Source organism: Artemia sp. Qi Xiang Cuo, chromosome 3, assembly GCF_049724085.1.
Source record: "Artemia sp. Qi Xiang Cuo chromosome 3, ASM4972408v1, whole genome shotgun sequence".
Taxonomy (NCBI): domain Eukaryota; kingdom Metazoa; phylum Arthropoda; class Branchiopoda; order Anostraca; family Artemiidae; genus Artemia; species Artemia sp. Qi Xiang Cuo.
Window position 1 is genome coordinate 30,974,420 of NC_142796.1, and position 14,721 is coordinate 30,989,140.

Genomic DNA, 14,721 nt, shown 5'->3' on the forward strand with positions numbered 1-14,721 from the left:
GATAGATATCACAAACAATAGTTCTCTGTTCCTACTCAAAAAATAAAATTAAAAAATAAATCAGGTGCCACTTACTTTTCCCTCCTTTTTCTAGGTCTTGTTTGTCATCTGGGACCATTGAAACTGAATAACATCTATATTGCTTGACAAACCTGCTAGGCAATGCCTGCATAAATGGGAATCCAAACTGAAATATAAATAAAAATATATTATCCTGGGTTGTATAACCAGAAACTAAAGGATGAAATATAATATTTCTTACTCAAAGCAACAAAACATTACAAGCAGAGTAGAAGAGAAAAAAAGGAAGAAAATTGGGAAAAACATACAAGGTAAACAAAAGAAAATAAATATAACTACTAGACAAAGAAAAAGGAACACTAATGACACCAAGTAACCTAACAACAAAAAATTAAACAAGTCATGCAAAAGCAAAAAGCCATTAAATAAAGGTAAAAGTGTCTGCTATTAAAACTTTACTGAAATTTAGCAATTCTATCATCAGATAGGATACAACAAAAGAGTCAAAAGTTATTATGGGCCACTCACTCAAGTTTATGCTGTGTAAAACTTGAGAACAAACTGGTTTTTCTTTAGTTTTTTTCAGCTTAGCACAAGACAAGACTAAGACAAGTGACAGAATATGGGATATATATAATTTGGGCTATATATTTGCACCTGGGGGGGGGGTACAGTCTTTGGACAGTTTGAAGTCAGAAAATAATTCTTTCATTGAAACAGTCATTGAAAAAAAAAAATCCCAGCATAAAGTAGGGGGGTCAAAAGCTATTATGGGCCACTCACTCAAGTTTATGCTGTGTAAAACATGAGAACAAACTGGTTTTTTCTTTAGTTTTTTTTCAGCTTAGCACAAGACAAAGACAAGTGACAGAACATATGGGAAATATATAACTTGGGCTATATATCTGCACATGGGGGGGATAGCAGTCTTTGGACAGTTTGAAGTTAGAAAACAATTCTTTCATTGAAACAGTCATTGAAAAAAAATCCCAGTATAAAGTAGGGGGAAGTGGTACATACTGAGCATAGGTAGGCCTAAGTGAGCCACTAAGCTTAACTGCCATGCACTGAGTTGAAAAAGGACCCTCAAGCCTTTTGACATAGTTTACAAGATGGCCATTTTTTTGTCCATTTTTGAAGGTATGTTTCTATCTTCGCTTTTCCCCATGTCTATTTAACCTTTTTGTTATACCCTAGGAAAAATATTTCTTGTATGCACTTCTTCATCTTTCTCTGCTATGGTTTATCCTAGAAGGTTGTTTTCTACCTTGTTTGAATCCTTATTTATCAGAGAGCATAAGCAGTGCCATCTTTTACCTATTCTTACAACCAGCTTCAGGCAGTTTCACTTTTAAAGAACAGACGGCCTGTGGTACATACTGAGCCACTTAGAAGCAGTATATACTGGGTCAGTGGCTCACTATGTAGCATAGGATTTTTGCTCAAGTTTCTTCAAGAAATTGATTTGCTAATCAAAGTACTTTTGTTCTAGGAACTGGTCTACAACCAGAAAGAAGTCTCAAAATGCCAAGAGTCCCAAGGGGCCAGATAAAAAAGTACAGACAGGATGCAGCGGTATGGCAGGCTGAATCCAAAGAGAATACTAGACTAGCTTTGAATAAGGTCTATGAAGGTATCAGTGTCCAAATGGCTGGAGGTATGTTTGGCATTCCCAGAGCAACGCTTCAGCAGCAGTACAACAAATACAAGAATTTCAGTGATGACCAGAAAGTCTCAGCCAGTCTTGCCAGAAAGCATGGATTTGTCACTGTGTTTTCTCCCAATGAAGAAGCTGCTTTGGTCACTTACTTAATCATTGCTTCAAACATGTGCTACGGGCTTACTGAAATACAGGCCAGGAAACTTGCATATCAGTTTGCATTAGCAAATAATAAAAAAATGCCCCAGGCATGGGTTGACCACGAAAAAGTAGTCAAAGAATGGATGTAAGATAAGATAAGATATTTATTTCAAAAATTGACTATCACAAGCCCCATAGAAATAGCACAACAACTAAAAAACTGGCTAGACAATGCCAAAAACAATATCAGAAAGGCAAAGCCATTCATTAGTCTAAAAAACAAAAAGTGTCAAATGTAAGAAAGTTAAAAAGGCATAAACTAAAACAAAACCAAAAAAAAAATTGAGATAAAAATAGTGTTAAAAAGGTTTAAAAGAGAGTATATAAAAAGGGGAGGGAACAGAAGAACCAAACGGACACAAGCATGGGTATCACCAGTAAATAAAAAAAAAAAAAAAAAAAAAAAAAAAAAAAAAAAACAAACAACTAGTGGTATGACAAAGGTTTTCTCATATCTGGAGGTTAAACAACAGATGGGGGACAAGATAGGGACGGGTTCAGAAACAGTATGTGGCAGGCGGTGTCTGGATGGGGATTGTCTTTTGGGGAAAATGTTTTCCGTGCGAGGGTTTATTATTGCATTTTTTTGCAAAACGGGGGCACAGCGTTCCTCTCCTGTGCTCAAGAGTTTCCAGCTTGGCCTTTTTTTTAAAAGGAGTGAATATGGTACCAAAGTTTCTTTAAAAATCATTCTTAGTGCTCTTTTTTGAATAGATTCAATTTTATCTGATTCATCACGGGAGATGCCAGGATGCCAAACTGGACAAGCATATTCAAGATGCAGGGGCGGACAAAGGAAGTATAAATCCTTAAAGAATGGGATGGGGGGACGTTAAATTTATTCAAGAGCTTAAGGAGAGACATGGAAGCATTAGCTCTACGACAATATCTTTCACGTGAATATCCCACTTTAAATTAGAGGAAATTGTAACCCCAAGTAATTTAAAGGAAGACACAGAAATATCTGGGGGGATAAGGTCAAGGAAGGCGGGAGTAGATTTCAAGAAATTTATCGTCATTGTATTTGATTTAGTGGAATTTACTTTCATATTTAGGCTCTTAGCTTCATCCAAAATGTGGGTTAGAATTTCAAGGGGGTCACTTTTAATATTCCTGTGACATACTTCGAGGATCGACAAGTCATCCACGTAATTTCACCTTTTGGGGAAGTCCTTACCAATATCGTTAATCATGACTAGAAATAAAAGTGGTCTCAATAAGGTTCCTCGAGGAATTCCACAATATATAGGGAGGGGGTTAGAGAAAATATTTTTGTATTTAACAACTTGAGATCTATTTGAAAGAAACAATATAGCAATATTTACTAACAGAGGATCAAGTTTAAAGTTAACCAGTAGTGAACGAATTAGGGTGGTGTGGTCAACCAGGTCAAAAGCTTTTTGGAAATCAACTAAGACAAGGTTCAGCCAAACATTTGGTTTATCAAGGTTACTTACGATGGTATGCATTAAGTGCACAAGGTAATGGGTGGTGGAAGTTTTCTTTAAGTTACTGCTGAGTGTCAATACGCAGACAAATTTTATCCTCACAGAGGAACCCTTCATAAAGTTTGGAAAAAACAGAAGTGAGTGTAATGGGGCGAATGTTGTATAAAACCTTGTTTCCAGCAACTTGGGAATTTACCAAATTTTGTGATGTGGTTGAAAATATTTGATAAAGGCTCAGCAATTTTGTCCAAAAAGGCTTTAATTAAGTCAATTGGGATGTCCAAGGGACAAATACTTGATTTTCTAAGCTGAAGAATTTTATTTATAACATCAGAGGCAGAAATAAAGGGGAAGGAAGTATTGGGAGGAATAGTTGGACTTGAGCCAGTGAAAGGGGGGAGACTTTCCACGATGGAAGCAAGGTAGAAGTTCAAATCATTGGCAGTCTTATTAGGGGTTCAGGGAGATGAAAATCAATTTCGGAAGGACTTTTTCCGCATATTTCTTTAATTTTTCTGTACCATTGCTTGGGCTTGTTAGAATATAGATATTTGACTTTACTATTATAATAATTAGAAGCTGCTTTTCTTAATTGTTTCTTTAGTTTTTTTTGTTTTTTTAATTGTTTTTTGGACCAATTTTCAGTAGTAATCCAGGAGCCAAAATTGAAAAGTCCTGAGTCAGTGAGAGGTCTATAAGTGGTTTCAGTTATAGAAGCCGACTGTTTAACTTTAGCCAGTAGAGATAGAAAAAGGCTAAAGTGGTAACAACCCCCTAGAGGGGGCAGAGTGGAGACGGGTTTGTAAAACTTCGAAAGATTAGTGCAAATTAAATCAAGAGTAGTATTGCCTTTTATAGTAGGGACATTAACGACCTGTTTTAAATTACAAGCATGTTTTAAATTACATGTCAGCACTTGCATGTAATTTCTCGATAAAATTTATTTTGTCAGCGGATCTCTGATTAGGGGAGTAATAAAAACAACACAGGACAATTAAATTAAAAGGACGCGGCAAGACTTTAGGTCGAACACACACCCACATAACTTCATCAAAGGGAGTAAGACACAGAATTGGGATTTCACTTGGGTATAAATCATTACAGACAAAGAACAGAATTCCGCCACCTTTCTTACCCAGAGGGCGGTTTTCTGGTCGGAGCTTAATAAATTTAGAAAAATTTTTAATCTTTAACATGTGCAAATGTTGAGCTTGAACTTCAGTAATAGCGATTATATCTAATCTATATATTTTAGAAAGGGTGTCTAATTCATTAAGTTTTTCAAAGTTAAGGCTTTCCGCGTTGCTCAACAAAAGTTTGGGGAATCGAAAGCGACTTGTGAAGATACTGTTTTTACACTTAACTTTTTTATACCACAGATAGCGTCAGGGGTTCTAGTGGAATTCTTGACGGGGACTAAACTTGGATAGTGAGAACAAGGGACAGGGGGATCAAATCCGTCTTTTTCAAATACAACTGCATTTAATTGAGCAGGTACTAGCGGAGACTCTAAACAGCGGTAACTATTTGAAGTTTTAGAAACTCTGCATGGAGGTGTTACAAGTGGATCATTCTGCCTGCTTACTCTTAAACCAGAGTCATACTGGTAGGGTAGCCAGGGGGGATAAAGTGTAAGGGAGGGGAGAAAGGTTTCCTGGTGATCTGGGAATAAGTCCAATTGGGAGTGTTCTTTATATGGGGGGTGGGGAGGGGGGCAAGATGATGCTGAGGGAGGGAAGTACATTGGGGGTGTCTGAGAAAGGAGGGGTTGGGTTTGTTTCGGCAAATAACGGGGAGTCCAGAACCAGCCGGTAACTTCTTGGACGCACGAAGAAGAACGGAGTCCGAAAGGAAGTGGATTTTTGGGAGGAATATGAGTGAGGGGTGGAGGGGGGGGGTTCAAATTGAGTAAAGTGATTGTAGGGGTTGGACTGAATGGGTACGCGTAAGTACTTGGGGCGGAGGATTGTTTCGAGGGATGGATTCCTGAGGTAAACTGCTCTGTATTGGGTATGCAGGGTGATAAGACTGAAAGTCGAATGGAACATGAACTATGGGGGGGGGGTCGTGAATACTTTCGGCGTCACTCTAAAAAACGTTGGGTTTTAAACCTGCACACCAATCCTGAAGATGCATGAGCAAAAGTACACGACTTATCAATACAAGATAAAACAGAACACAGATCAACATGGTCAAAAATACACTTATCAGACACACAGACTCCCGAAATAAAATGACGACAAATATATAGAAACTTGCATTGTTTGCGAAACTTGCAGAAACCACTATCAAAAGGCTTGCAGATCACATTTTCCTTTCTGCTTATTTTTATATTCATTTCCCTTTTATCCATCACTTTCGTAATTTCTTCAAAAATAATAACAATGTCATCATCTGGTAATGACTTCTCCATAACCTTGTTAATCCTTTTGTTTAGTTCATTATCACCTGATAATTTATGTGAAAAACCGGAAGTCACTGGACTATTCAAAAACTCAAGGGCGTCATCAGTAGTCATACTACAAGTAGGTATTTGTATGCTCTCATGGGATACTTTGCAATTAATGCTGGATTTACTGAAGTCTGATAATTGATCCCCTAGTGTAGTAATAATTGCTTCGTTGTTTTTTAAGTCCTCTTGTAATTTGGTGATTTTCGATTTAAGGGTCACTTGATTGTTTTCTAGATTGTAGAGTTCATCTTCCATAAGGAGGCTGAGGGAATTATGGGAGTTATTATTTTCACTTAATTTTTTAATTTCAAGATCGCGTTCATGGAGTATGTGGTTACCAATTTTTGGTCATTGAGAAAAATGTCAACTTGTTTTTTCAAATCTTCTATGGCTTCTTCATGCTCTGAATTCTTCTCTAACTGGGAATTGTATTTAGCTAGGAGATCAGCCAGCTGTTTGATGTGTTTAACACAGTCAACACAAGGGGGACTTGGGAAGCTTGATTTTTTGAAACTGATTTTGGGGTTGTAGGTTTTGTGGCAGACTTGGGTGTAGAGCGTGGTTTAGAGCCAGGGTGTAGAGAAAGTGGTGCTAAAGGTGGTTCAGGGTCATCATTCAAAGAACGGGGGGACTGGCAGTTTAAACATAACCACTCACCAAATTGTTTTCTCTCCTCAATAGAAATGCCTGCACACTTTGGATGAAACCACTGTTGACACCGACTGCACTGGACTGTTCCACTAGCAGCACGAAGTCTGCACTCAGGTCATGTGAATTTCATGGGCCTTGACATAATAGTGAAACAATAAATCCAGTTAATATGTGTGGTTTCATATCTCGGAATCCTACTTTATCACTGAGGAAACCAGAAACAACCAGCCTCAGTCAAGCAACCAGCTTCAATCCTCACAATGTGATGCAGTTTTTCAACAACCTGTGCACTATGCTTGAAAAAAACTGCTTTGATGCAGCTGATATTTAAAACACGGACAAAACAGGTGTGACAACAGTTCACAAGCCCCAAAAGGTCCATGTCGAGAAAAAGGGAAAAATAGTAGGTAAAGTCACTTCAGCAGAAAGAAGAACTCTAGTGACGGTGATTGGAACAGTTGCTGCTACTGGACATTTCTTGCCTCTGTACTTGATCTTTCCCAGAAAAAATTTCAGCCGAATATGCTGAACAGAAGCTGAATTGGTATCCCAAGTACTGTTTTGCAACTACTTGCAACATTTGCAAGCTTCAACTGAGCAGAAAAAGCTGCTCATACTTCATACTAGACAATCATGAATCCCATATCTCCATAAATGCACTGGAATTTGCCAAGAAAAATGGCGTAGTCCTACTGACTATTCCCCCACACTGCAGCCACAAGCTACAACCCCTTGATGCCAGTGTCTATTTCTCATTCAAGGCCCAGCAGAACAGGGCAATGGATAATTGGATGCTGAGCAATCAGGGAAAACCAGCTTGATCTACAATATTGCTTGACTAGTTGGTTCAGCCTTTCCACTCGCATTTACCCCTTCCAACATCCAGAGTGGGTTTACTAGATCAGGCATTTGGCCTTACAACCCAGGCGTATTTACAGAACAAGATTTCCTGTGCTCATATGTCACACAGACCCAAAAGTGAGGAGAACAGATCAAGCAGTACCACAATCATGACAGAAGCTGTGGACTCTCACCCAAAGGCTAACAGCACAGGTGTGAGTACCAGCCCTCAGCTTCAAAGAGCAAGCATGACCAACAATGTAAGACAGATGCACATACCCTCATCTTCCATCACCTTCAGTCCAGAACAGGTGAGGCCTTTTGCTAAAGCTGCTCCTAGGAAGCAGTCTCTCCGAGGTAGGAAGCAAGGCTCGTCCAAAATCTTGACTGATATACCTGTAAAGTAACAAATCAAATTAGAGGAAGTAGCAAGAGCCAGCAGAAAGGGGAAAGCTGCAAAGCCAATTCAAGGGGAGTGCAAAGAAAGCAGCAAAGCAGGTTTTACAGTTCAACAAGGACAGTGATGGAAGCCTTTCACTCCATGATGACAGTGATGATTCATTGCTTCACATTGGACAGGAGGAAGAAGACAAGGTATGTCCAGATAATGGACTGTTTGGCACAATTATAGTTGGCGATTTTGTGAAAATTTTTATGAAGGCAAATACTTCCCTGGAGTGGTACAGGTAAAGAACAAAGACTCTGCCCAAGTTAGTGTGCTGAGCATGGCGGGAGTGAATAGGTGGAAGTAGCCCATAAGAAAATGCCATTGTGTATCCCCGTGAAGATATTCTGGAGAAGATTTCAAACCCAATCCCAGCAAAAGGGACAGCTTCAAGGGCATCTTCTTTCTTTACTTTTGGGAATTGGTAAACATCTGTAGTTTTCACTTATTGCGAAACACTTTTTTATAGCATAACATTTTAGTTTTCTTACTTTTCTAGCACTTCAACATTATAAACAAATGACTGTCACCTGTTTCATTTTTTAGAAGTTTTGTTTACCTTTGTACCATTTTAACACAACAAACAAATCATCTTTTATGTGAAAGTCTTCAAACGGCCCAGTATGTACCATAGGATGGCTCACTATGCACCAACCCAGTCCATACTGGGCCAGTTGGTAAATAATGATCCACTGAGATTTTTCCCTAGATGGAGCCAGTAATATAATCTGCAAAAATTATAAAAAAAAAACTACTTGTTATGTGCTATGTTATGATGCAAGCAAAGTAACAAAACACCCAACAGGTAGCAAGAAAATCCATTTTTCCAAAATCCAGCTCAGTATGGACCACTCTCCCCTAAATGTAATGTTTCATTTAAATGTTTTTTCCAAGTGTTAGGTGTTATTTTCAATGACTGAACATCAACTACATGCAATGTTTTTGAAAAAAATTATACAGTTTTGTTTTGCCATTAGAGTAACATATTCATTAGTTGACCAGCTAATTCACTCTTTAAGAGCTAAATCATTGTAAAATCTCTATCTAAAATCATCATTGATGAATATATTAAATAATGTAGGACCCAAGACACTTTCCTGAGGAACTCCACTCAGACCAAACATTGAGGAAGAAAGAATACAATCTCCAGAGTCATCAAACAACTGAACACATTTTTTTCACAAATAAAGAAAATCAAGGATCCAGTGCAGGGGTTTCTCTTTGAGCTTAACTGCGCGGAATTTCATTGCAAGTTGATTGTGACACACTTTGTCAAAAGCTTTAGAAAAGTCAAGCAGAATCATGTCAGCAGGAACCCCAATATCAAGCAAATTGGTAATGTGATCATATGATTCAAGGAGATTGGTGTCAACAGATCTTCCAGAACGAAAGCCATGTTGTGAACTGTGTAAAACATTATTTGCTTCAAGGTGTTTAACAACTGCAGAATTGATTATCCTTTCAAGAACCTTAATAACTGCTGACGTCATGCTGATGGGTTGATAATTTTCAGCAAGGTCCTTTCTACCTTTTTTCAAAAATAGGAATAAAATGTGCATTTTTCCAATCCTGAGGTAGTCTAGAAAGATTTAATGATAATTTGAACAGCAGGGAAAGAGGTTGACACAAAACTGTACAACATTCATGTAGGATATGTGGGTGAATGCCGTCTGGGCCAGTGGATTTATTCAGTTTTTTTTTCAAATTTCAAATTCATTTAATTCAAAAACAAGACACAGCTCTTGTGGGCAAAGCCCAAATATGATGTCTCTATAGTCATAATTAGCAAAATAAAGTTGTCTGATAAAACTTTTTCAGGATAAAAACACTTGGGATTGAGAATAAAACTGTTTGATAAAACTTTGTCAGGATAAAATAAACTAAAGAATAAAAACACTAGAGATCATTGTAACATTTCACAAAGCAAAGCTTAGCACATGGTGTTACAGTGGACTGGGGTCAGTTTTGGAGCCTTCTCAGCCACTTCCCTGGGGAGACAAGATCTTATAGGGACAAAAAGTGGGGGAAGGAATGATTGGGAGATCAGATGTTTGAGGAGGGAGGAGCCAAATCTTTGGCATAAATTTTCTCAGTGGGAAGAAAGGGATTCAAGTTTAAATTCTTTGAGCTAAAAGGAGTAAGGTAGAGGGGAATCGCCATAAATGATTTGCAGTGATCTATTCTGAACTTGTCTATTTTATCAGTTTCATCCAGCGTAAGGGCAAAGTGCCAAACCGGACAAGCATATTCAACTAAGGGACAGATGCAAGTGCAAAATATTAGTTTCAGCTTGTCCTTAGGAACTTGAGATTTTTTCAGTGTTTTTAGCATTTGGATTGCACTGTTAGCTTTTTTTACAATTGTCTTTGTATTCTCCCACCATGAGAGGTCAGAAGAAATCACCACACCAAGTAAAGTTATTTTACGACTTATTAGCTTGGAAGCAATAGGAGGTTCAAAAGACGGTTGAGTATTCCAAAGAAAAGAAAATATCATGACCAAGCAGCTTGAGGGATGTCAGTTCCTTTAGAACCAAAGTATCAGTAATCAGAATTGGTTCCATATTATGTGATACATCATATAAGGGAGGTGTAGGATATACAATACTGGGGTTGAACAAAAAAACAGAAGAGAAATATTGATTGAAAATTTCAACTTTCAGTTCAGGATCAGCAACTGATTTCCTATCAAGCAGGATATCTGGGATTGTGCGTCTGCTGCTACATTTTAGAGTGGCATAACCCCGGAAAGATTTAGGGTTAACCTTAACTTCCTCTGCCAGTTTTTCCTCAAACCTTCTCTTCAACACCTTTATTTGGTTTGTTATTTGATTACAAAAGGAATTGAAGACTAGATAATTTTCTGTGGTTTTATTTTTTCTACAGCAGTTCCATGCTCTGTGTTTTCTGTTGATTAGCTTACTAATTTTAGTAGTTAAAAAAGGTAAACTTTTTGCCTGTTTCCCCTGAAAAATTGTGGTGCATGACTTTTCAGCATTTAGAATTTCCGTTTTTACATTTGACCAACTCTTCTCGATATCATTAGTAATAGGCTTTTCCTAGTTGACTTTGTCAAGTTTTTCAGAGACTATTTTGTAGTTTACATACTTTTGTTGCTTAGAAGAAGGCTGAATGGTAGGTAGACATAACTGAAATAATTACAACATGGCAACCATGGCTGAAATAACTAAGGAAAATATACTTTGTCATTTCACTAGTTTTGAATAAGATTTTGATATTTTTTTGGGGGATAATTTTGAAACCAGATTTATAATTGTGATTTTCCAAGTAAGTGAATATTTTTTTTTCCAGTTAAGAAGAGCCATATTCTAGGAACCAGGTGTGTCTATTGGATGCGCATGCGCCGATTGCATGATTTTTAGCCGCGCAGCGTTGCCATTCTTGTTTGTGAGTTTGGTTTTCGGGCGCGAAAAAAAGGTTAAAATCGGCGTGTGTATATGTTTATGTTTCTTCTGAATTAGTGAAGTCCTGTGGACTGCGTGGATCGCTTGAGACCAAGCAGAAGAGGGGAGAGAACCTGCCGGAAGCACCGTATTGGTACCTGCCGGTTAATTAGCCTTAAATTGCAGGGAACAGGTGAGCAGGTCTCGACGCTTCCCTTGCTCCCGGTGATCTCTTGCTCCTGAGGTTTCCTTGATGTAGATGGCGGTGAGAGCGCTTTGAAAAAGCCGCCTCCGCCTTCTTAGTTTAGCTAATCCAGTTCTCATTTTAACCGGATTCCTGCTTTGATAGTGAAAGTAACCAAAGACTTGCTGTTCCTGACTTTACTTTGTGCAATCATCATGCAAATTAAATACGAAAAATCGGCCCTAATGAAGATTCAATCACCGAATTTATCAGTGGCACCATCTACCTTTTGTAACTTGTAGCTATTAAGACTCTAGAAAAAACCACCAGTAAACAGGGGTATAGATCTCTACTTAGGGACACCACAGTGCTCTTGCTTATCGGACTTCTGGAATAAGTAAACCTACCGAGGCAAACAAGGAGGAAAAGGGAAACGCCAAGTCAGACTACCGGTGCTTATCTGCCGCAGGAGAAAGACAAAGGACCGGCTGACGAGGACGAGTAACCTAGTCGTAATCCGTTGCACTCCTCCTCACGATACTCCACCCCTACTTGTTCCCTGGTTTATAGAGAATGTTAACTGCAGCGCTTCGGAACCTACTCCTCCAAATTTGCATCCGGAGCAATTCTCAGCAAAATACAAACTGCCGAATATGCTAATGTGTAACGCTCGATCTTTGAACAATAAAATGGACAAGCTGGAGGTGTTAATTAAGCAGAATAACGTACCCATTGCAATTATTAGCGAGTGTTGGGACATAACTGAGGAGACTGCACGGATTAAAGGTTACAGAAGCTACCTCAACACTCGACGTAACCGAGGCCGCGGAGGTGGCGTAGGACTTTATATACGTGACGACCTACCATCAAAACTGTTAAGTAGCCCCAATGATTCGAGCCATGAGATTGTGTGGGTGGAGTGCAGACTGGCGCATCTGTCACGAAGATTCTCCTGCTTAATAGTTGCGTCAGTGTACTATCCAGAAAGCGCTGGGAACAGAAAAGAACTTATTGAGCATATACAAGTGTTCGTCGACAGAATGCACCACAAGTACACTTCCCCTGCATTTGTGATTGCTGGCGATTTCAATCAGACCAATGGTCAGTGGGTCTCAAACATTTTGGACATGAAACAAGTGGTGAAAATACCGACTCACCAAAGTGGCAGTACTCTTGACATGATCTTTACGAACATGGCAGATCTTTATAACGCTCCCCGATCTCTAGGTCCCCTTCAGAATTCTGACCATTTTATAATTTTCTGGGAAGCAGAAGCAAGTATCCCACGACCGAAACGAAAAAAAAAACCACAATTCGGCCCATCACAAGGTCTTCAATAGCTCAATTCGGTCGCTGGATTGGTACTTACGATTTTGAGGACATTTGTGCAGGGACCGACATTAATGTCAAAGTCAGCAAACTGAACAGCCTTCTGTTGGAAAAATTCCACGATTTTTTTCCATTAAAAGTTATTACGGTTTGTGACACTGACAAACCATGGATCACCTGCAAACTCAAGCAGATTATAAAAACTCGCTGTAGTATCCAAAAAGCTGGAAATCAAGTGGCTGCAGCCAGTTTGCGTAACAGAATTGTAAAGTTAAAGAGACTAGCCCAAAGACAGTATGTAAAAGAGAAAATAACACAATTACTGCACACTGAATCTCACAAATGGCACTCCTCAGTCAAAACCCTTGCAGGGAAATCAACGCCAAAGGACCTGAGACTACTCAAAGATGACGGCACACTGACATCAGCTACTGAAGTGAACAATTTTTTCTCCGGCATATGCACCACCTACCCATCAATCATAAACTCAGAAATTGAGAATATCATTGTTGACACCGGGACTGATGAGATATGTGAAGTATCTGAATATGCCGTCTTTAAGGAACTTCAGAAACTGAAAGTAAACTGTGCTTCGTACCCTGGTGAACTCACTGTCAAGTTGTTACGTGAGTTCTCCATTTTTCTCGCAAAGCCACTCAGCTCTATTATTAAACAATGTTTTCGCGAACAAGTGTTCCCCAGTGTTTGGAAGAGAGCTTATGTGCGCGTCATTCCAAAAGTGAAAACCCGAAATCTTGCGACCAACTCCGCCCAATTTCGATAGTTCCGAACCTCTCTAAAGTAGCGGAATCATTTATATATCGTGAACTTATGTCACAAGTCCAGGGCTCTCTTGATCCATACCAATACGGGTGCTTGAAAGGTAGTAGTACAACTATTTATCTTGTGCGTCTGTATCACCTTATTGTTGAATGGCTTGACCAAGGAGGCACAACTATAGATCTCCTCCTAGCCGACTATAGAAAAGCCTTCGACTTGCTACGCCATTATACTACAGTGAACAATCTGAAGGTTATGGGAGCTTGCAGACATATTCTCTTATTAATAATAGATTTCTTACACGACCGACTACATAGTGTATATGGTCTCAACCTGGGTGATACTGATTCGGAATGGTCTGAGCTTACGTGTGGTGCCCCACAAGGCACTAAACTCGCTGCCTTATTGTTCTTGGCAGTGATCAACTTCGTCCTTGCCGATTTTGACGAACGGTTCAAATTCGTAGATGACCTTTCCACCCTCTTAAAATACCTCATTGAGAAGTCTCAAACCGTTCCCCAGTTCAGTGAATCATTTATCGACAAGTTTAGAGACCAGTGTTCTGAAAAAAGCCTCCAAATCAACGAAACGAAAACCAAAATTCTTCGATTTAACCCTCTCAAACGGGACTTTCACTGCCCCCCCTCCACCATACCAAAGCGTATCGTCGGTAGTTATTCTCGGTGCTACGTTCAGTGTTGACTCTTCGTTTAGCCTCCACCTTCAAGAGGTAGTGAAAAAGACGAACTGTGCCATGCGTACCCTTTTACTGATGCGAAGATTTGGTTTTTCAGTGCCGCAAATGGAAACAGCCTACCTGACATATATTCGCCCGATATTAGAGTATGCGTGCCCTGTATGGGGTCCACAGGTTCAGAACATTGCCTATATGAGCGAAGTACTCAAATCAGTCCAGAAAAGAGTGGTGAAGGCCATACTGTCTGATCAGTACACCGATTACGCATCAGCACTGTCTCAACTAATTTTGCCGTCACTCCACGATTGCTGTTTTCAACTTATCTGTAAATTTGGCCAGTTTCTTCTGACAAGTGATAAACACAGAAATATATTACCCCCCATGCTGAAAAAAAAGTAACTACAAGATCAAAAGCAACAAAGCTAGCCCAGCCCAAGTGTCGCACTAATCACTTCAGCAATTCGTTTGTGCCTTTTTATGTTTCTGTATACAATAAGTGACATGTGTATTAATTTTTTTGTGTCTTTGTTCACTTTGTAAATAATAGCGCGATTTAGTCGGGATTTAAGCCCTGACTATGAAAGCTTTTATGTTAATAAATGATTCTGAT

At 39.1% G+C, this 14,721-nt stretch overlaps 3 protein-coding genes across 3 annotated transcripts in view; 2 read left to right on the forward strand and 1 right to left on the reverse strand.

Moving 5' to 3' along the window:
* The window catches only part of LOC148953998 (ubiquitin recognition factor in ER-associated degradation protein 1-like), a 44,022-nt gene extending 36,352 nt beyond the window's left edge, over positions 1-7,670 (reverse strand). Inside the window, exons 1-2 of the mRNA XM_089085735.1 lie at positions 7,553-7,670; positions 76-187 (exon numbers count right to left, since the gene is read on the reverse strand). Coding sequence (XP_088941861.1) covers positions 76-187; positions 7,553-7,558 — 118 coding nt within the window. The 5' untranslated portion in view covers positions 7,559-7,670. The remainder of the gene's footprint in view (positions 1-75; positions 188-7,552) is intronic.
* A 126-nt stretch (positions 7,671-7,796) lies between these two features.
* LOC148953999 (uncharacterized) lies at positions 7,797-13,418 on the forward strand. The gene is made up of 3 exons (XM_089086071.1): positions 7,797-7,867; positions 11,775-12,583; positions 12,775-13,418. The coding sequence occupies exons 1-3, from the start codon at positions 7,797-7,799 to the stop codon at positions 13,416-13,418; spliced, it is 1,524 nt and encodes a 507-aa protein (XP_088942197.1).
* A 47-nt stretch (positions 13,419-13,465) lies between these two features.
* LOC148954000 (uncharacterized) lies at positions 13,466-14,116 on the forward strand. Its single transcript, XM_089086072.1, has one exon. It carries the CDS (start codon positions 13,466-13,468, stop codon positions 14,114-14,116), a length of 651 nt encoding a protein of 216 aa, XP_088942198.1.
* Positions 14,117-14,721: the final 605 nt, after the last annotated feature.